This window comes from Aythya marila, assembly GCF_965140915.1.
Source record: "Aythya marila genome assembly, chromosome: 22".
Taxonomy (NCBI): domain Eukaryota; kingdom Metazoa; phylum Chordata; class Aves; order Anseriformes; family Anatidae; genus Aythya; species Aythya marila.
In genome coordinates this window covers 1,020,137-1,040,766 of record NC_139063.1, presented here as the reverse complement: position 1 = coordinate 1,040,766, position 20,630 = coordinate 1,020,137, and the positions used below count along the sequence as shown (strand labels likewise).

The 20,630-nt window shown below is 52.8% G+C and overlaps 4 protein-coding genes across 4 annotated transcripts; 2 read left to right on the top strand and 2 right to left on the bottom strand.

Annotated features, from left to right (window-relative positions):
• Positions 1 to 667: 667 nt before the first annotated feature.
• FAM229A (family with sequence similarity 229 member A) lies at positions 668 to 997 on the bottom strand (the record flags this gene model as incomplete). Its single annotated transcript, XM_082777749.1, has 2 exons — positions 865 to 997; positions 668 to 770 (listed from the first exon to the last, which is right to left on the bottom strand). The coding sequence occupies exons 1-2, from the start codon at positions 981 to 983 to the stop codon at positions 668 to 670; spliced, it is 222 nt and encodes a 73-aa protein (XP_082633875.1). The 5' UTR covers positions 984 to 997.
• Positions 998 to 1,749: 752 nt separating this feature from the next.
• On the top strand, positions 1,750 to 2,957 carry TSSK3 (testis specific serine kinase 3; the record flags this gene model as incomplete). The annotated part of the gene is made up of 2 exons (XM_082777670.1): positions 1,750 to 1,894; positions 2,296 to 2,957. 2 exons carry the CDS (start codon positions 1,750 to 1,752, stop codon positions 2,955 to 2,957), a joined length of 807 nt encoding a protein of 268 aa, XP_082633796.1.
• Positions 2,958 to 5,234: 2,277 nt separating this feature from the next.
• BSDC1 (BSD domain containing 1) lies at positions 5,235 to 10,208 on the bottom strand. The gene is made up of 11 exons (XM_082777349.1): positions 10,147 to 10,208; positions 9,822 to 9,882; positions 9,325 to 9,441; positions 8,615 to 8,785; positions 8,453 to 8,507; positions 7,702 to 7,817; positions 7,475 to 7,543; positions 7,195 to 7,276; positions 6,494 to 7,033; positions 5,902 to 6,005; positions 5,235 to 5,339 (listed from the first exon to the last, which is right to left on the bottom strand). The coding sequence occupies exons 1-11, from the start codon at positions 10,155 to 10,157 to the stop codon at positions 5,307 to 5,309; spliced, it is 1,359 nt and encodes a 452-aa protein (XP_082633475.1). The 5' UTR covers positions 10,158 to 10,208; the 3' UTR covers positions 5,235 to 5,306.
• A 235-nt stretch (positions 10,209 to 10,443) lies between these two features.
• Positions 10,444 to 19,770, top strand: ZBTB8B (zinc finger and BTB domain containing 8B). The gene is made up of 3 exons (XM_082777290.1): positions 10,444 to 11,459; positions 14,463 to 14,641; positions 14,960 to 19,770. Exons 1-3 carry the CDS (start codon positions 10,514 to 10,516, stop codon positions 15,275 to 15,277), a joined length of 1,443 nt encoding a protein of 480 aa, XP_082633416.1. The 5' UTR covers positions 10,444 to 10,513; the 3' UTR covers positions 15,278 to 19,770.
• Positions 19,771 to 20,630: the final 860 nt, after the last annotated feature.

Below are 20,630 nucleotides of genomic sequence, written 5' to 3'. Positions count from 1 at the left end.
TGTCTGTCCCCTCATGTCCCCTCAGCCCCAGCCCGTCACATCCCCTCATGTCCCGTCCCCTCAGGTCCCCTCATGTCTGTCCCCTCACATCCCCTCAGCCCCGTCCCTTCAGGTCCCCTCAGGTCCCCTCACATCCCCTCAGCACCATCCCCTCAAGCCCTGTCCCCTCACATTCTGTCCCCTCATGTCCCCCCAGCCCCTCACATCCCATCCCCTGAGGTTCTCTCATGTTCTGTCCCCTCACCTCTGTCCCCTCACATCCCCTCCTACTCCATCCCCTCAGCTCTGTCCCCTCAGCCCTGTCCCTTCATGTTCTGCCTCCTCATGTCCCCCTAGCCCCTCACATCCCGTCCCCTCAGGTCCTCTCACATTCTGTCCCCTCATGTCCCCTCATAATCCATCCCCTCACATCACCTCAGCCCCATCCCCTCAGCCCTGTCCCTTCATGTTCTGCCCCCTCATGTCCCCCCTGCCCCTCACATCCCCTCACGTGCCAGGGGAGGCATTGAGGGGACACGGGCCCGATCCTGCTCCATGTGCAGCTCGGAGCAGGGCAGCACGCACAGCAACGCTCTAAGATGTCCTTTCATTATAAAGTGTTTTAAGGATCTGTGTCCTTCGCAGCTCCACGGCCTCCTGCGGCAGGGGCTGAGCGGCGCGGGGGGCATCAGGTGGCGCGTGGCCGGCAGTTCCCTCCCATGGCAAGGAAGACGTCAATGGGGACGTGGGGCAGGGTCAGGCAGTGGCTCCCGGGGCATCGCCGCAGCTGCCTGTGGGGAGAGAGAAGGGTGAGGGCAGCAGCACGGCGAGGTCGGACCCTGCACCCCACAAGAGTCCCTCTGGCGGGGCTCAGCACCCCCTTACCTTCCCGCAGGCTGCTCGGCACCCACCGGCTCCTGAGCCTCTGGAGCCGCGGCCAGGCTGGGACAGTCACCTGCCTCAATGGGGAACCTCCGGGCCTGCGGTGTTTCCTGGGAGCTCATGTCCGGGCCCTGGACGTGGCTGACGGGGGAGAAGGAGCCGTGAGCTGGCAGCACAGGGCCTGGCCCCTGAGATCCCCATCCCCACATTGGGGGGCACCCAGGGGATCGCCGGGGCCGGGTCTTGCCCTGCCGAAGGGCAGGAGGCACTGCCTGCTCTGTTTCCAGCTGCCCGGGCTGGCTGGATGTGCCCAGCTTGGTCGCACGGCTGCGAGGCAGCAGCAGCAGGAGGCTGGCACAGGGCACGGCCACTGCCTGCCCTCGGTGTCCCCGTGCTGGAGGTGCAGGAGGACACCGAGCAGCGAAACGTTCCCAGCACGCCAGCTCTGAACCCCCTTCTGCCACCCCCCAGCCTGCTCTGGGGAAAAAGGGGAAGGGACACGGAAGGGCAGCAACGGCAAAAGGAGGGGGAGGACGTGTGGCCAGCCCCGCATCCCCTGCATTCCTCACCCCGTGAGCCCCCCTACTCACGGTGCCCACTGAGCAGGCGTTCCAGCACAGCCCTATCCCCCCTGCCCGGTCGAGTGGTCACCCACTTTGATGCACATCTGTCACCTCTGATTCACGCAGCATCAGCTGCATCATAATAGCACGGCCGGGTTTAAGAGGTCCCCCTATGCTCCCCTTCACACAGCACCAGGCCACGAGCGGGGCCTTGGGGTGCTGTGCATGCCACTGGGGGGCACGGGGAGTCCCTGGGTGCTGCGATGCTGTTGTGCAGTTGCTGGGGGTTGACCTGAGGCTGACTGGTCCCGGCTTGTAGGAGGACATGGAGGAGTTTTTGCTTGCCAATGGCTACCAGCTTGGCAAGACCATTGGGGAGGGAACTTACTCCAAAGTGAAGGAGGCCTTATCCCTAAAGCATCAGAAGAAAGTGGCAATTAAAATAATTGATAAGAAGGAAGGCCCAGAAGGTAAGAGGTGGCCCCGAAGGGACTCCAGGCTGAGGCACCACCCCTCCTTGAAGACTTCCCATTCCTGCCAGAAAATAAGTTTCCCAAACTTTCCACCTAAGCGCAGTTTGGCCGGATGCTGACCCCCAGCGGAGCAGCTGGGGGCCGTGACCCAAAGATTATTTAACTGGCTGCTCCTGCAACTGCAGGGAGGGCCAAGTGCAGGCAGAACCCAGCACCCCCTCTGAACGAGCATCCTGGTGGGAAGATTTGGTTCCCCACAAGGAATTAAGCACCCACAGTGCGCCCTTCCCTCCCTCTACCCATCCCCGTGGCCTCAGCCAGGAGAGGTGCAGGGCATCAGCAGCTTGGAAACGGCCCTGGCCCCACTCCGTGAGTAATTTTGCCTCCTCTCCTGGCAGAATTTATTCAGAGATTCCTGCCCCGGGAGCTCCAGATCGTCGGGCGCTTGGACCACAAGAACATCATCCGGGTGTACGAGATGCTGGAGTCCGCGGAGGGGAAGATCTACCTGGTGATGGAGCTGGCGGAGGACGGGGACATCTTCGACTGCGTGCTGCGCGAGGGTCCCCTGCCCGAGCGCCGCGCCAGGGCGCTCTTTCGCCAGCTGGTCGAGGCCATCCGCTACTGCCACGGCTGCGGGGTGGCTCACCGCGACCTCAAGTGCGAGAACGCCCTGCTGCAGGGCCGCACGGTCAAGCTGACGGACTTCGGCTTCGCCAAGCTGCTCCCCAGGGGCCGCCGGGAGCTGAGCCGCACCTTCTGCGGCAGCACGGCCTACGCGGCGCCCGAGGTGCTGCAGGGGGTGCCCCACGACAGCCGCAAGGGCGACGTCTGGAGCTTGGGCGTCATCCTCTACGTCCTGCTGTGCGCCCGCCTGCCCTTCGACGACACCAACATCCCCCAGATGCTGTGCCAGCAGCAGAAAGGAGTCTCCCTCCCCAGGCACCTGGGGGTCTCCAGGGAGTGCCAGGACCTCCTGAAAAGGCTCCTGGAGCCAGATATGATCATGAGGCCCTCGGTGGAGGGGGTCAGCAGGCACCCCTGGCTGGCGAACCCCTGAGAAGTGCCCGCTCTGCCCTCCCCCAATGGGACAGATTGCTTCTAAAATGACGATAAATTTGGATGTCAGTGTTTACCATCTATGCAGCCTCCTGGGTGCCCTGCCAGGCCTCTGGCTGGCAGAGACAGGGCCTGGTTCGTATCTGGATGCTTTTACCTGCTCCCTCAAAGCCCTCAGTGGCAGGGAGCAGGGCAGACGCAGCAAGCTCCACACAAGCCCCACACAGTCTGGGGCAGTGTTTGCATGTGGGGGGGCACAGGGATGTGCAGCACGGGGGCCAGGAGGATGTACAACACTTGGGGTCATGTGGATAGGCAGCAGGGCACCCCGGCTGTGGGCACCCCAGCTGCCCGGACACCTCTGCTTGTCCTCATTCCTCTCCCCTTCACGCCCCCAGCTAAGTGAACCTCCCTTAGGGTAGGTAGGAGGAAAGGGAAGAGAGATTTAAAGCAGTTGGCTCCCTCAAGGCAGCTCTCCCCACCCCGCCGGCAAAGGAAAGGAGGACACAGGTAGCAACTCTGTAGAATTCCTTTAATTGCTGTTAACTGCAAGTCTGTAAAAGGTTTGGAGAAAGTCATTGTTACAAAACTACCAGCTGTTAGAAGTGTTCCTGGTTTTTGCCCCAGCTAGAAAAGGCTCAGGGAGATGCGGAATAGTTCAGAACAGAGAATATTGCACAGACAACCCCATGGTTAATTTGACAAAAGAAAAACAAAACAAAATGACACAGATGAGAGCACTGCACCCTGAAGCTCTGCTGCTGGGCCAGGGATGCCGCAGGGACTCATGCCTTCAGCCTGCTGCCCCAACCCCTCGGCAGAAACCTTCCACCACAAGGGCTTCTGCTACTTGAGCCCACCCCAGGGCGAAGCTGCAGGTTTCAGAGCTGCAGCAGGTGGCTCCCCAAGCCACCCAGGGGAGCAGCTGCATTTGAGAATCTCCCCAACGGCGAGGAGAAAAAAAAATTAAAAATAAAATCAAATCTTCCAAGTGTACCTAGGCTAATGCTATCCAGAAACAGAAGGAAAGCCCCAGCTCACATGGAGCAGCCCTGCAAGGGGCAGAAGGACAACGGTAGCACATATAAAACCACCACCCAAAAGGCCAAAAAACAGCAGCGTGGGCTCTGCCCCTTTAGGATAACTTCGTGTTAGTGACCCCCACCGAGGAGCACCTCGTGGCACCACGAGGGAGCTGCCTGCAGAGGCCGTGGGACCGAAGGAAGCGTTGCAAGCAGTCACAGGGGGCTGGGTGAGGGAAACCAGGTGAGCGCAGGGAGGTTTGTGACCCTGGTGCGGCTGGAAGGCGAGGAGGGCAGACACACCAAGAGGAGCCATCTGTGCTCGGATGCCTCTGCCTCTCCCCGGGCTGGGAGGAGGCTGAGCCTTGGCACCACAGCGTGTTGAAGCCATCAGTGGCCCACAATGGGGCCTCGCGAGGGCACCGCAGCACAGGGTTCCACTCCCAAGCTGACCCAAATCACTGGCTGCCCAGAAGGGCTCAGTGAGAGCAAGCCACAAAAAAACTCTGCTTGGAGAATTGAATGAGAAGTACCTAGAATGCAGAAGAGGAAGGCAGCACAGCTGGTCTAGCTGCGAAGGGGAAAGCATCGAGCCCTGGCTCTCAGAGGAGCTGTTGCTCTTGCCGCAGCAAAGAGGAGTTCCCATCAGAAAAGGCTTCCAAGACAAAAAGCCAGGCAGAAGCTCAGGGTTTGGCAGGGAGTTTGGCTCCTTCCAGAACAGCGCTGGGCCAAAGCCACAAGCCAACCGCCTTTTTTGTGGCAACGAGTGAGAAAGCAAATGGGGCTTCTCCTGCAGCATCTCCAGCCCCCGGCCATTCCCCACGTGGGGGCTTTCTCTGGGGACAGCCTGACCAGCAGCACAGAGCAGTGAGCGAGTGGGAGCAGCACCCAAGATCCTTTGAACTGCTGTACCATCGATTACACACACACACACACACAAGCAAACACTCAGCCAACAGGCAATTCGGCAGCACCAAGCAATCCTGCCGGGTGCCCGAGTGCCTGCTCACCCCAGGGACCCCTCCCTGCATCGCATCTGCCTCCACCCGACACTTTTGGGGCAGTCAGTTTTGGCCTCGCCAGCCTCTAGGACCTACCGAGAAGATGAACTCCCTAGCAGCTACGTGTACGAGCAAATTCCTGCTTCCTTCTCCTCCTCCAGGTCTGAAGGGGTCATTTGAGATGCCCACAGGATTTAGCAGGAACGAAATTCCTCCAGCCAGGAACTGCGATCCCCAGCACAGTTACACACAAAGGAACAGCCGGTCCGTGATTTAATTCACATTCGATGGTGGAAATGAGCCTGTGACACACTGGAAGAAGGTGGTTTATTCCCAGTCTTCCCACTCTTCATCTTCAAGCTGCAAACAAGAAGAACATCTCTGTTGTTTCTGTAACTCAGACGTCTATTGACAAATCCTCCTGCCCAGGGCACCCGAGCTGGTGCAAAGCCTGACGTATCCACTCACTCCCACACCCACACAGCAGAGATTTCCTTGCTGCGCTCCGCCTGCGCAACCTGCACACTCAGCCCTCTTTAAGCACGTCCATCCTTCTTTAAGCACGAAAACCCTTTCTCTGCTTTACCTAATCCCCATGCTGAGCTCCCAAGCAAAGCCCGTGTCCTCAAAGAGGGAGCGACACCTTGAGAAGCCGCCTGCAAGCTGCTCGAGGCAGGCACCTGCCTGCTGTGGTGCTGTCCTTCAGGCCAGCAGCAGCCACATCTGCACATCCTGCAGCAGGGCTGACACTAAGGGCTTGGCCCTTTTGCTCTGTGGTCTCTCCCTGCCTGGCTTCGGGCCCAGGGGAAGCACCCAAGAAGGGCAGAGCGCTGCAGCATCACCCCAAGGAGCTGATGAAATGCCGACGCCTTCCCCGAGCAGCCTTCTCGCTCGGCTGAGCGAGCGCCTCCCCTGCACTCACCTCCCCAGAGGCTTCCACCTTGGACAGCACCAGCTGCACCTCCTCTTCAGTCATGTCCAGATCAAAGTCCTTCTCCCAGTCCTCGCTGATATCCGTGCTGGAGCCTGTAAGCACAAACACCACGCCAGAACCATCAGGGCTGTGCGTGCTCTCCAGACACCCCGGCCAACGCAGGAGCCGCCCGAGCAGGCCCACGAAGCGCTCACGGGGCTCAGCTCCAACGCACCCTGCCCGAGGAGGGAGAACCTCCCCCGCTCCCAGCAGCTCCCTGCCAGGCGTGGGACGCACTGAGCTGCGTTTCTGTGCCAGCTGTTTCTGAGGGCTGCTCCCCCGGGCGCAGGACAAGTGGGAGAGGCGGGTGCTAGAACACGTTCTCCTCTGGGCTGGGAGAACTGGGACAGGTCACGCCTCACTCACACACAAAACGCAGCAGGTAAGGAGTGACAGTGACAGATATGGGGACTGCCACAGCCCCAACAGCAGGCACAACCTCCCAGGGCAGAGGGATGCTCCTCGGGGTGACAGGCAGAGGGAGGGAAACCCACCCCCTGCACAGAGCACAGCCACGGCACCGCTGGCCCCACACACGCACCTTTCTTGCCGTTGTTGGAGGGGGTGGACTTCCCACTGTCCGAGTTCAGCTCAAAGATCCGTAGATCCGTTGGTCCCTCCTCTTTCAGAGTCTCTGTCCTGCCCTGGGCTCTGCTCTCCACCTCTCTGGGCTCTGTAACAGCCGGCTGCTCGGAGGATGCTGCGGGCTCCCGGGCAGGTGCAGGAGGATGCCCAGGTTCTGGGGGCTTTGGCAGAGAGCTCGGCTCTTCCGAAGTGGCTTCCAGCAGCCTCTGGGAGAGGTCTCTGGCCCCGTCTGGTTGTGCTCCAGTCTGTAGCTGTGCGGCAGGCACAGAGGCAGGGTTTGCAATCTGAGTCACAAGGGAGATGCTCTCACTGCTCTCAGAGGGGCTCCCCTCTGCTGGGGCCGGCTCAGGAGGGAGGACAGCCCAGCCTTCCTCTGAGGGACCCTTGCGAGAAGCGGGGTGGCTTCCCTCCGGGGCTGCAGGGGCAGCTGCTTTCTCTGCTGCTTCTGGAAATTTCACGTTTGCACAAGGCAGGGGGGACATCCCCAAGAGCTCCTCTGTAGGAAGGCAGAAGAGAAGCAAGAGATGTTTCAGTGAGCACGGCAGCAGCTGGGCCAGGAGCTGGATGTGGGGGAGCGAGGAGCAGCCACCGCCCTCCCTAAATCAGAGTGCCGAGGTCTGCACGAGCCCACCCCCAGGCCCCCACCCCCTGACCCACCTTCATCCTCTTCCCAGCCTGGCTCCTCCCGGTGAATGCTCTGCTCCGCGCGCTGCTTCAGAGCCTCCCTCCGGGCTTCATCCTGCAGGGAGCTCAGCATCAGCAGCTGCTCACATCCCTGGTCCCTTCACCCCCCAGGCACAGCGAGGACAAGGACCCAGGAATAACAGCCCAGAGCCCTGCCCTTCCAGGAAAAGGAACCTTCTGCCTCTTGGGCCTGCCTCACAGAGCTCCTTGCCTGGCGTGCCCACCCGCAGGGGGAACACCCACCCCGACCTACCTGCTCCAGGCGATGCAATTTGTAGAAGTAGCGCTGCCAGAACTCTGAGTGGGAAACAGCCACGGGGACCTGGGAGCAACACAGGGATCACGGCGTGAGGGAGGGCTGTGGCTGCTGCCTCACCCCTCTCTCCCCCTGAACTTCACAGGCACCACTGCAACCCGTGTAAGGCAAGTGGTTTTACCACTTGCACCACTGCGCCAGTTTGCCATAAACCAGCTCCTTACCATTTTAGTGTAGAGAGCCCGTATGGAAGGGCTGGTTGCCAGCAGCTCCGCGATCTCCCCTTTCTTCTCCTCCAGGTGAAATTGGGAGAGCCAGGCCTCGAGGAGCTCAGCAGGGCCTGGAAAGGACAGGCACTGAGATAATTTTTGGCACAAGCAAGGCACAAAAAGTTTCAGGAAGTTTTCTCAGATTGGTGCTCCAGAGCAGACCAGCTGGGATGAGCAAGGGGCAGGCAAGAGAAGGCAGGAGCACAACAAGATGCAGCCCTGACCAGCAGGCCTCCTCCTCGAGGCCTCAAACCCCACACGACAGGCAGGAGGGGATTTGCAAGCAGGACGCAGTCAAAGCAGAGAAATCAGGGAGGGGAGGAGCAGCAGCTTCAAGCCACGAGCAGCCAAAGCCCCGAGGGGTGCCTGCATTCCCCCCACCCACTGCATGCTCCCCGTCCCCAGAGGGAGCTGCTCCTCGCTGCTGCAAGGGAAACCCCAAAGCCCCCCATGAGGCTCAGCATGCACAGGGACAGACACCAATCTCACAGCAAGGACTGCGAGGGACACACAGGGCCCTGCAGGGTGGGTCCTCTGCCAGCACTACCAGCAGTAGGGGTGGTGGAACCCACAGCAGGCTCCCAGCCCAGCCTGGTACCGATGGCAGCAGGGCAGGGCTGCTGGTGACAGGCTGTAGGTGATGGGGACACCCCACAGCCCCCACAACAACCCCCCCAGGCTCTCGGCAGCACTGCCATGCCCATACCATCGGGTTCGTTGCAGTAGGTGGCTGGGTCTGACTGGAGGCTGTAGAGGCGAGCCTGGAGAGAGGAGAACACACGGGGAAGAGGAGTCAGTGGAGGGGCAGCAGCGGGGTTGGGAAGACGAGGTGCAGTGCTGGGGAAAAGCTCTGAGACAGGGCACTCACCTTCGCGCTGTCGTAGGGTTCTGTGGTCCCCGTGGGGGTTGCCATCAACGTTATGACATCGCAGTCGATGGTTTTGTCCGGCGAGGGGGCAAATGTGTCTGAGATGACGCCCAGGAAGTCAGAAATCCCCTTCCTCACCTTTTCAGTCGCACCTGAGGAACCTTCTGCCCTCTTGAAGGAGAGAAGCAGCACAGTGTAAGTAACAGGACAAATCTGTCCGTTCTGGGTGTGTTCTTTTCAGGAAGGATTTTTCTCCCTTCAAAGCGTGCTAACAATGCAGCCACATGTCCAGGCTGTGCAAAGGGTGTGGTGCCACTGGTCCGACTGGCAGCCCTTCATGAGAGGTTGGTTGGGAAAGGAGCCAAGGCTTTGAGGGGAAAAGCAGCCAGGCTCAAGGCCTGGCACAGCAACAGCTCTGCGGGGCTAAAGAGGGCAGCTTGGGCAAAGGTCCGATACGACACGATGGTGACACTGCCAGGAGCCAGAAAAGCACTGGTCACCTTCCCACGCTCATTGCCAGAGGTTCCTCACACCACATGGAAATCCCACACAGGGCTCAGAATCGGATCTGCACAGGAACAAAGCCTGAACCCCACAGCCTGTGTTCGTATCTCGGGGTCTGTTTGAAGGATCGTGCCTTCAGTGCCAGCTGCGGCCGTGTCCCTTTCACCCCATCCTGCAGCACCCAGCTCTCCCCCTCCTCTACTCACTGCCAGTTTGTCCTTGACCACGCTGGCCGTAGCGGCGATCGTGCAGGCCGTGTCATGCTGCACTACTTGGGTGAACTCGGCCAGGTCCCGCTTCATGAACTCCAGAGCTTCTGAGGACTGCAAGAAGAGAACAGACAGATCATCTGCCTGCTGTGGCTCTCCAGCAGAGCCACGGTCGCTCTGACGTTTACACAGCTGACACCCCGAGAGCCCTCAGCACAACTCGTGCGATGGGCAGGGCTGCGGTGAGCAGGGTAACGGCGGGACGCAGCCGTTCCCAAAACCCAGAACGGCATTTTTTATGTTAAAAACCGAAATCGAGGTGTTTTGGAAAGCCTTGTTTGGAGCGTTACGTAGCGTAACGACCACGAGCAGCGCTGTCACGCAGGAAGTTACACAGCACCGGGCAATGCTGCTCGGCTGCTCCTCCCCAGCTCCCGATCCCGGTGCCCCCCGGCCGGCTCCCGGTGCCCCCCCCCCGGTGCCCAGCCCCGTACCTTGTCCCTGACGGCCTGGAAGCTCTGCTGCAGCCAGCCCCGCCACCAGCCCGCCTCCTCCCTGCCGGGAAAGGACGGGAGTCAAGGGGGGGGCCTGGGCCGGGCCCCACCGCACGGCACCGGCACGGAACGGAGCCCGGCCCGGTCCCCGGAGCCCAGCCCCACACCGGATCCCAGCCCGGTGCCCGGTTCCCGAACCCCAGCCCGGTACCGACGCCCAGACCCCAACGCATCCTAGCCCGGGCCCGGTCCCCAAGATCCTGAATCCCGGCCCGGGCCCGGTCCCCGTCCCGGTCCCGGTCCCGGTCCCGGCCCCGCCGCTCACCCGTCCGCCATCTCGGCGGCGTGACGTCACCACTATTTACCGACCCCTCACCCCGCAGCCCCGGGGCGGGGCGGGGCTCCCGGCGTCGTCACTTCCGGCGGGCGGGCGGGGCGGCCGGCGGTACGGCGGCCGGGAGGGGAGAGGGGGGGGCGGCACCGGCACCGGCACCGGGAGCGGCACCGGGAGGAGCCGGGCGGGGCGGGGCGGGGCGGGGGCTCGGGCTCTGGTGGGGAAGCCGTGGGGAGGGGGGGTGTGAGGGGCGGGGGGGGAGGACCGGGTGGGGTGCTCCCGGTGCCCCCCCGGTGCCCTCCCGGTGCCCTCCGGTGACGGCGCCGTCCCCGTCCCCGTCCCCGTCCCGCCCGCAGCCATGGAGGTGCAGTCGTACTACACCAAGCTGCTGGGGGAGCTGAACGAGCAGCGCAAGCGGGACTTCTTCTGCGACTGCAGCATCATCGTGGAGGGGCGCATCTTCAAGGCGCACAAGAACATCCTCTTCGCCAACAGCGGCTACTTCCGCGCGCTGCTCATCCACTACATCCAGGACAGCGGGCGGCACAGCACCGCGTCCCTCGACATCGTCACCTCCGAGGCCTTCTCCGTCATCCTGGATTTCCTCTACTCGGGGAAGCTGGATCTGTGCGGGGAGAACGTCATCGAGGTGATGTCGGCGGCCAGCTACCTGCAGATGACCGACGTGGTGAACTTCTGCAAGGCCTACATCAGGTCGTCCTTGGATATCTGCAGGAAGATAGAGAGGGAGGCCGCCTTCTACCAGGCCGACAGCGGGAGCGGGGGCTCCGCGAGGGAGGGCCCCTCGTACGGCTCCAAGAGCCAGGGCTCTGCCCCCGCCTCGTCCCTGCAGGACAAGGAGAGGGTGGGGGGCTGTCAGCGAGACCCCCCCTGCGGGGAGTGCAGCGGCTGCCACCCCCTGGAGCTCGTGGTGAGGGACCCGGTGAGCAGCGACTCCCCGGAGGACGTCAATTCCTCGCTGCCCAAGGGGGTGGAACCCAAGGTGGAGTTCGACTCGGATGAGGTGGAGGTGGAGGTGGGCGAGCGGCTGCAGCAGTACCCGACCCCGCTGTCCCTGGAGCAGATGGACGAGGGGCTGCACGGCGGGCAGGCGATGGACCTGGCCTGCAACAATTACCACATGAAGCAGTTCCTGGAGGCTCTGCTGCGCAACAGCTCGGCTCAGAGGAAGGACGACGTGGTTCATCACTTCGTCCGGGGCTTTGAGGGTAGGCCAGAGGATGCGGGGGTAGCCATGAGCTCCATGATGGACATTCACAGCGACTGGTATGGTGAGGACGCAGGTGAGAGGACTCGAGGGCGTAGGCAGGGTGCTTGGTGAGGAAACCACCTAGTTGTGCGACCTCCTTTGTTACTTTCTTGTTGAGGAGTGTGTTGCTGAATATTATGCCGTAGCGAAATAAACGATTGTTGTGGACTTCCAAAGAAAGCTGTACTCCTTTATTCAGTGCAGCACCTGGGCGGTAAGTATTTCTGTAGGGTTCACAGTCTGAAACTGATCCTGGAGCTTGGTGTTGGTGACGCTGCTTTAATAAACGGTCTCATTTGGGATCCTGCTGAATGGCAGGTGAATTTAAAACACTAAAGCTATGAGAGGAAGTTTCTTTTTTAAAAGTGCAATTGGCAAGTTAAGTTGGGCTGCTCCGAGAGGGATGTACACACCAGAATTAGCTTATTCTGCTGGAGCTCCTACCAGCTAATCGGCTGCAGGATCAGTCTGCTTGCCGTTCCTTTGACCTTCAGAAAGGCAGAACTCAGTGTTGTTCAATGCTGTGATGCCTAGAATGTCCTTAAGAGCGTGGAAAGCTTTAAACTCTGTGGTACTGCATAAAGACGAGACTTAACTTTTGCTTCCAGAGGCAGACTGGTTTTTCATCTGCTGGTTACCAGAAGCGCTGCTGCTTTCACAAGCCCTGTGCCTGCTGCAATGTCTCCCAGCAGCAGTGTCAGGGGCCTGGAGCAGAAGGTGGTTGTGTCCATGTGCATTTCTCCTGCAATGGACACGAAGGCATTTTTATCTGCTTACAGTCATGTTGGTGCACAGCTTACCTCATCCAAACTGCCTTACGAAGAAGGGAGGCGACCGATACACACTGCAAGTGATGTCACTTGAGGACATGACAAATGGGATAACGGTGCGGGCAGCAGAAAGGGAATCTTCCACCAAGTATTCGTCTCTAAATAGCAAGCTCACGTTTGTGTTACTTCCTGCTCAAATATGCAAGTGTGATCTTAAAGCCAATAAAAACAATACCTTCTCTCACTGTTCTTAGAGAACAAATAGAGAAGGACATGGAGGTGCTTGAGCGGGTGCAGAGAAGGGCGACGAAGCTGGTGAGGGGCCTGGAGAACAAGTCCTACGAGGAGCGGCTGAGGGAGCTGGGCTTGTTCAGCCTGGAGAAGAGGAGGCTCAGGGGCGACCTTATCGCTCTTTTTAGGTACCTCAAGGGAGGCTGTAGCGAGGTGGGGGTTGGCCTGTTCTCCCACGTGCCTGGTGACAGGACGAGGGGGAATGGGTTTAAGTTGAGCCAGGGGAGTTTTAGGCTAGATGTTAGGAAGAACTTCTTTACTGAAAGGGTTGTGAGGCATTGGAACAGGCTGCCCAGGGAAGTGGTGGAGTCACCATCCTTGGAAGTCTTCAAAAGACGTTTAGATGTAGAACTTAGGGATATGGTTTAGTGGAGGGCTGTTAGCGTTAGGTTGGAGGTTGGACTCGATGACCTTGAGGTCTCTTCCAACCTAGAAAATTCTGTGATTCTGTGAAATCTAGTAAAATCAATAATCTGCTTCTACAGTTACCAAAAGACTAAAGTTACCAGAAGAGAGCACCATCACCAGCTCATGTCTATTTCTGACATGTAGTGAGGCGAGAGCATCTAATACCCAAACTTTGCTTACTTTTTCTCCTCTTAACGTCTTTGGATTGTTAATGTTTCATTAAAAATTAAATGCTTCTAGGATTTGATAGTGAACATCAGGTGTTAGTGGCAACATATTACAAATGTTAACGCTAGGTGTGCTTTAAATAGGAGGAGGGGGAAAAAAACATCTTGCATTCAGCTATGTTTCTCTGCTTAAACCGAGCATCATAAGCAGTTGGTAGGATGGAGATGCCTCTTCTCAGCTTTTAGTGCTCCTGCTGCCTTCAGCACTTTCACAAGACACCAGGGCTGACAAAAATAAAAGATAAAAGAATGGTGTGCTCATGAATTCAAGCTGACAGATGAGAAATGCCACTTCCTTCCGAGTGTCTGTATGTGCTCCAGTCATCCTGGTCCCCCTCAGCCAAAGGAGGGTCAACGCCACCCCTAGAGTCTGGAAGCAAGGCAGGTCCAGCTGCTTTTCTTTCTGTAATTGGAGGTCTTGATGCCCAGGAGGGACCAGCAGTACCTCACAGAGGTACAGAGCTGGGCAAGATAAATTTCACTTGATGGCTTCATGTCGATATTAAACTTTTTTTTTTTTTTTTTGAGACTGAGTTGGGCAAACCTCAGTAAGAGGAATGTTCTACAGTCTTACCTAAATTGGTGTAACTATTAAAGAGTTCAAGGCTGAATATGCAAAGACTTTTTTGAATCAGTACCTGAAACGTTAGAGAAACCTAATCCTTTAAGGTAACATCTAAGCCTCTATGCTGCATGGGCAGCTCATATCTGGGCTGACACTGAAAATCTTGGCAATACCCATGTTTACATAAAACAGGATCTTCAAATTTAATTCTCCATTTTTGCATCTGACTTGATAAATTGTATATTTGTGTGCACGTGGTCTGATTTTAGTAAAATTTTGTCAGCAAGAACATTGGAATCCTTCATCCTGTTGTTTCTGATAGGCTAACGTGAATGGCAGTAGGAACAAACATATTTTCAGATGGGTCCCCTGTACCTAAATTTGTGCATTGTAAAAGTGTATGGGAAACAGTGCACTGCTACCTGTAATTCGTGGTAAGATTTTAGTTTTGAATGCTGTTTAATGATAAAGGTGTATATATATACCTTTATATATATATATATATAAAGATTTTCTATGGCTGACAGTGCAGTGCACTAAAATCAACTCACTTAGCCATGTAAATATAAGCAAGCTGATTTTCAAGAGACATGATCATCTCCAGCTGCATTAACGGGTTTTGAGATTGCGCAACCTACAGAAATTCCAGGTAAGCCAAATGCAAAAAGAGTGGAAAATGCAATTAATTTGACTCAGATTTGCAGCAAGGACAAGAAGCCGACATACCTGATGTTGCTGAGCTGCCTAATCTAATGCACTGTGTTCTTTTTCAAAAGGAGACGTGTTAGTTGTGCCCATCAAGCTTCACAAATGTCCGTTCTGTCCCTACACGGCCAAGCAGAAAGGAATACTGAAGCGGCACATTCGCTCTCACACAGGTGAGAGACCCTACCCCTGTGAGACCTGTGGGAAGCGTTTCACCCGGCAGGAACACCTTCGGAGTCACGCTTTAAGTGTAAGTTTGAAAGATGATCATGAAATTTGAAAAGCAGACTGTTTTATTGTTTCCCGATTGTATTTCCCAAAATATCTTGCACCCAGTGATTGCTGCCAACTCAGATAAACTTTGCTAATAATAAGTTTAAGCAACTGATGTTTGGTTCAGCAGTAGTTATGTAGTCCCAAATCTTTGTCTCTGGCAGCGTGGTGGGGTCACCTGCCCCTTAGCTTAGATGTTCTACGTGTGCCAACCAGCACCCCAAAAACAGCTAAAGCTAAGAAGCCAGAGAAGCCAGATTGTCTTTTTATCACAGTATTTTATTTTTAACCTCAGGTGCATCGATCGAACAAGCCAATTATCTGCAAAGGTTGCAGGAGAACATTCACGAGTAGCCTGTCTCAAGGATTGCGACGCTTTGGCTTGTGTGACAGCTGCACTTGTGTGACCACTACGCACAACGACTCGATGCCCATTAACCTCAGCCTGATGGAACCTTCCTCAGAGGGCCAGGAGAAGGGTGACACGGATAACGACTGGCCCATATATGTGGAGTCCGGGGAGGAAAACGATCCAGCTGATGATGATGATGCTGATGCTGATGACAAGCAGGAGATCCACAGGAGTTTATCAGATCGAGAAACACTTATGTAGCAGTGGGAGGAGAGGGGGAGGACTGAAGGACTCTCTCTGCCAGTGGCTACTTTGCAACAGAAAACTGTGTTAGTGAGGCTGAGCTGTTTTTTTTGTTTGTTTGTTTTTTTAATTATTATTATTCCATTTTTTAACTGAAGAATGGGGAGAAATAGAGTTTTTAATACTTTTAAGTTTTCAGTGCTGTGCACCAGAATTCTGTGAAGAATCTTCTGTCTGGGCTTCACAGAGGTTTTACTTGAGCAATCTCCAGTTGTGTCTCTGCTTCCTAGTTTTGAGGAAGAGGCAACATTTTGTAGGCGGAACATCTGTTGTTTTGATAACAGGTTTCTTCAAATAATATTGGCGTGGTCCTTAATCCCTGATCTGGAAGGGGCACCGTCTTCTCTCTGAAGATTAGATTTGAAGAAATGTAGTTTTCATCCATTACCATGGACTTTTCTAAACTAGGTTGTGATCCTTCTGTATTAGGATGGTATTATCTAAGCTGTAAACCTTAAGTGTTTTTGTAGACTTGCGTTGACCTGGAAACCAGGGCAAACAAACCAGAATAACAAAAATATGCTGCTGCTGAAAGTGTAGAAAGTAAGAATAAATATATTTCACACATCCTTAATTGCAGGTATTTAGAGAACAAGTTTCTCTTTCTGAATTGTTTTTGCTACATCTTCCTCTTTCAAGAGCTTGGACTACAGATTTTCGGATGTATCTTCAATGTCATTTAGACATTAGTAGTCTGTGCTTAAGAAACATTAAGCACACGTTATGGTGTCTAGTGTCCTGGTCTCTCAGTTTAGACTAAGTGAACAGTCCAATTCTCAACTTTTTACAGTAGAAGCGAAAAGCTATCAGTCAGGTTACTTGGGAATTGTAGTAGATTAAATAATCACTTGTGAATGTGAGTCCTCAGCTGATGTAGCTGAGGAGTAGTTAAATATGTATACATGAGCTATGCATATGAAACAGCCCTGTATACTCTTTTTGAAGCAATTGGGTGGGAAATCTCAGAATTTTTTACTAGCCTCTTTGTATGCAAATCCTTTTTCTTTTCCTCTATTTTCCTTTAGTCTTTGGCAGTCTTTCTCATGGTTGATATTGCTGTGCGAATTTATACAAGTGTCGTGGTTTTGTTTGTTTTTGTTTTTTAAACTCCAGTGTAGACCTCCTGTATCACTGCTGGGGTAGATAAAGGTTGGCTTTCAAAGGAGGTGAGATTTTTACCTTTCCAGATAAAACTGAGTTGATGTAAGCTATCCAAAATCAATCTGAGAAACTTCAGAAGAAAACACCACCAAACAGAAGGCTTGTTTGGTTATGGGTAACTTACTGCTCCTTAAAGAGGAGATCGAACTGCAAGATACTGTGAAGTAAGACTTTTAATGTTTCTTTACTGTGTTGTTTGTGTTTAATGAAAATGCAAATCATACCTGAGTCTTTCTAGCTGAGTAAGTGTAGATCTGGGATCTGGCTACAGAGACTGTAGCCAGACGCAGCTGACAAAGTAGGAGCAGTTCCTCCCACTTTACACTAAAAACCTCAAGGAACACTGTTGCTACATTTATTTTTTGTAACTCAAACTGATTAAGCTTGCAGTATTTCCTATTCCATATCATCAGTAAATTTGTGTTTGTAATAGCTGAACACAGCTCACAGCGACAGGCAGAAAAATCTCACTGGGACAAGACAAAAAATCCAGGGCTCTGTAGTCCCTACTTTAGTCATGAAACTTAGGACCATCAGAGACAACTTGCGTAGGTGCCAGATACGGACCTGAGCTCCTCTGAAAATCCAGCTGTAGTTTTGGGTCCTACACACTTCTGAAAAACTGAACAAGCAATGGCCTTGTAAATTGTGCTAGCACGTTTGAAAATGCCACCTCTAGCCTACTGGCACTAATCTTTTGGACTGCTACTCTATTTTTTGTTGTGTGCAGACAGCTTCAGAGAGTGTTTTTTTCTGAATCCAATTACCTGATGTCAGGAGGACTCGTGTGTGTGAGAACACTGAAAAAGTTGCAATATCTGCATGTGTTAGGAGACTAGCTCACTAATGAGAGTGGGGTGAGAATGTAAATAGGGATCCACAATGATATTTAGTGACCAGGCATCCCGATCTAGCGTGAAGATGCCAAATTACTGTAAATATTGGTAGAGGCCACTAGACATGGAGTATCAGCTGAGCATGTTTGGGCTAATGCGCTGCAATTAAACTGTCAGAAGATTTAGCTTACCACATGGTTGAGCTGTGCTGAGGTGCAGGCTAGCTGACTCTGAAGCTGTGAAGACATTCAGAGCAGGGGAAATTAACCTCGCGAAAGTCTGTACTGAGAGCTGCAGGACCGACTGCGGAGATCTCAGCAACTTTACTTCAACCTGCTTCCTTTGGTCTTAGAGATTATTCTTGTGTGTCTTGTGCATAGAGGACGGAGCTGTGTGAAGGTCCGTGTAACACTGGGGAGGGTGGGGGGTGTGCCATTCGCAGTCCAGATGGAAGGTGACCACCAAAATCGATGTTTCCTGTTGATCCATCATATTGTGCTACTTTGTTTTCAGTGCGGTCCTTCAGCTTTTGTATTTGGTAGAAGAGGATGTAGTTTATCCACATTCTTGTGACCAGATGTTCATGTAAATGTTTGCTGTGCTTTTCCTCCTAGTTTTTGATGTTTTTCCTGAAATCTTCCATTGTAAATCCAGCCTCTACAAGCTTTGAGAAAATGATGTAGCTGTTATAAGATATTCACATGGTGCTTAATGAAGAATTGAAAATAATGTTTTTAAGAAACTTATTTCTAATATAATCTCTTTCTCAAAGTTTTTTAAAGGCCATGCAGGCTCCATATTTTGAAGTCTTAGCTCTATGTAATTGACTTTGTCTAGGAGTATATGTTCTAGTATACTTTTGCACATAATTGCACTGTATTTCTCTAAAGGAATACATGCTGCACTGGTATTCATGGTGCATTTAACCTCTTGGTGCAAGACCTTGTAAATCTTCCAAATGTGCTCATTTAATTTACTGATGTTTTGTAAGGCAGTTTCATAACTGGAGTCCTTTAGTCTAGTTTAAGTGACGAATTCTTATAAACCCAACCTTACTTGTAGAAGTGACTTAACTATATTTGTGGATCTTAGAGCATTCCGGAGTTTTTTGACTGTCTAGAAAATAAAACTCTCTGAGAGGGTTGCTTTGATTTTTATTTTTTTTTAACCATTCAAAAGTTGACTTGGTAAACCTGAGTGTGTCTAGATTAAGGCTCACATTTCAACTTTTGGGAGATAAAAATGAACATATCCATTTCTGCTAACATACACTGCGCAAGCAAAAAAGAGATTCTTGGTAGGAAAGGATTAAAAGGATGCTGTCCACTCAAAACCCAGCCAACTGGGATTTATTAGAAGATCTTTTATATTATTAATAATGATTTTGTTTTCTTACCAGTTCTCATAGTTTTATAGCCATCGTGATTTTTTAAAACCTTTTTAAAGCTTTTATTTTTTATGTTGGGCAAGAAAAATCCATGCAACTGGGAAGCAGTCACAGATGCTAGCTAGAAAAAAATCTTGGCAAATGCCTACAATAAAACGAATGGGGAATTTTTATTTTATTTTTTTCCTAGATCACCATGCAAGAATATTGGATATTTCACATATGGACTTTTTAAAACCTGCTTGTAGAGACTCTATTTAAAATCTGTATTTATCTGTTGATTTAGAGTATCTTGAATCAATGAAAAATTTAATAACCTCCACTTTCGTTTCACTGTTTTAATTCAAACAATGAAATCTGATCACTTTTATTTTATTGGGATCTTTTTCTGTTGTAGTTGAAGGAGTTTTTAATACAAGACAGACATCTTTTGTTGGTTGATAATAGCTATTGGTAGCTAAAACAGCTATTTCTAGTTCACAAAAAGTTTGGAATACCTCAATTTTTTGGAGACTGGGAGGATTCTTCTCTCCTCTTGTGTGAAACTGTAAGCTAGAGTACGCACTAAACTAAACAATAGTTTAGTTTGATGAGAAAGACAAATGCCAGGGAGTGAAAAGTGAAAGAAGGGACCAGCATCTGGTGCTCTGGTTCCACAGGTATTTGGGATCAAAAGTCTATGTAGGTCTTCATAGTGTGTTACAAAAGACAGCTTTGCAGTGTTCACAGACAATTCAGAGTACGGTGCAAACCCAGAAGACCCTTCCAGATTTAATAAGTGGACGTTTTTTGCACATCAGTAACAGAGAAGTTCCAATGACATTTATCACAAGCTGCCAGGTCTGCCAGCGTACCTGTCCTGCTGTCGAGCTCTCTGCCAGTGTATGTATCAGGGTGGAAGAGAGAAAAAGAAATTAAACCAAAGTTGAGAGTTAATGTACACCCCCACCGTATAGAAAATTTACCCTTTTTAAGGGGTGGGGATCAAATCTTTAAGTGCTTTTTGTAACTTTTTTTCTACAGTGGTGCATTACTGAATTTGTCCTTACTGTATGTTAAATATATGTACTATATATGTTTATATTGTTGTATGTAGTCTGGTTCTTTTATAGTTAAAGAACATAAAGTATTAAATATTAATCTCATAGTAAGTGCGTTGTTTTCTCCATTTTCCACACAAAGGGAGGACACTAGTTTAAAAAATCTCACAAGATTACTATCGAGTCTTCTAACGGGAAATGTAATTTAGTGTAGATTTGGTAGGGTTTCTTTAGAGAGGAGGGGAGGAGAGTGGGATTCAGCAGGGCCATGCAAACACTACACAGAAACCATTTCTACACTCCCAGGATTTGCAGTTACTATTTTAAGGGATGGATGCAGTGAAAGGTAACAGGTACCCAGGCTATCCTAAGTGAGGGATTTCCAATGCTCCTTAGTGTAAATCTGTCAGCTCCCCCCCTCCCCACCGCTAGGGCACCACGGGCTCCGGGGGACAGAGGGACGACGTTCAGAGCTGTGTAGGAGGTTTCTTCCCTTGCTCAGCACTAAAGCTTTGATGTGCCGGGGCAGGAGGAATCCAAGGGACAAGAAAGAGGGAGGACACACTCATCCCTGCCTTTGTTTGCCTGGCCCCGAGGGCCCGGTTTGGTGAAAGGATTCTTTCAGCTGTAAATGTGTCTTTTCTGGGCAAAGGTGGGTGTGGGAGAAGGAAAGCAGCCTTGAGGGTAGGGCAATCAAGCGAGTTGAGAGGCTGCCAGTGAACTTGCTAATGAGTCGGGGAGAATTAATTGTTCAGATCAAGGTCTAAGTCATCAACGTAGATGAGCTGTACAGGAATATGCTCACAACTTCAGGTGTTACGGGAAGCTGGGTTGAAGGTAAGAATACACCCAACAATTCTCAGTTATTGGTACAGAAGTTGGGTTTC

Bases quoted from the DNA above. Each gene is read 5' to 3' on its own strand.
- BSDC1 (XM_082777349.1), bottom strand. The intron at 7,277-7,474 runs GTAGGTCGGGGT...AGCTCCCTGCAG, and splicing joins AATTGCATCGCCTGGAGCAG to GATGAAGCCCGGAGGGAGGC. The intron at 6,006-6,493 runs GTGCGTGTGTGG...TTGTGCTTACAG, and splicing joins CTCCAACAACGGCAAGAAAG to GCTCCAGCACGGATATCAGC.
- ZBTB8B (XM_082777290.1), top strand. From the start codon at position 10,514: ATGGAGGTGCAGTCGTACTACACCAAGCTGCTGGGGGAGCTGAACGAG. The intron at 11,460-14,462 runs GTGAGAGGACTC...CTTTTTCAAAAG, and splicing joins CTGGTATGGTGAGGACGCAG to GAGACGTGTTAGTTGTGCCC. The intron at 14,642-14,959 runs GTAAGTTTGAAA...TTTTAACCTCAG, and splicing joins TTCGGAGTCACGCTTTAAGT to GTGCATCGATCGAACAAGCC.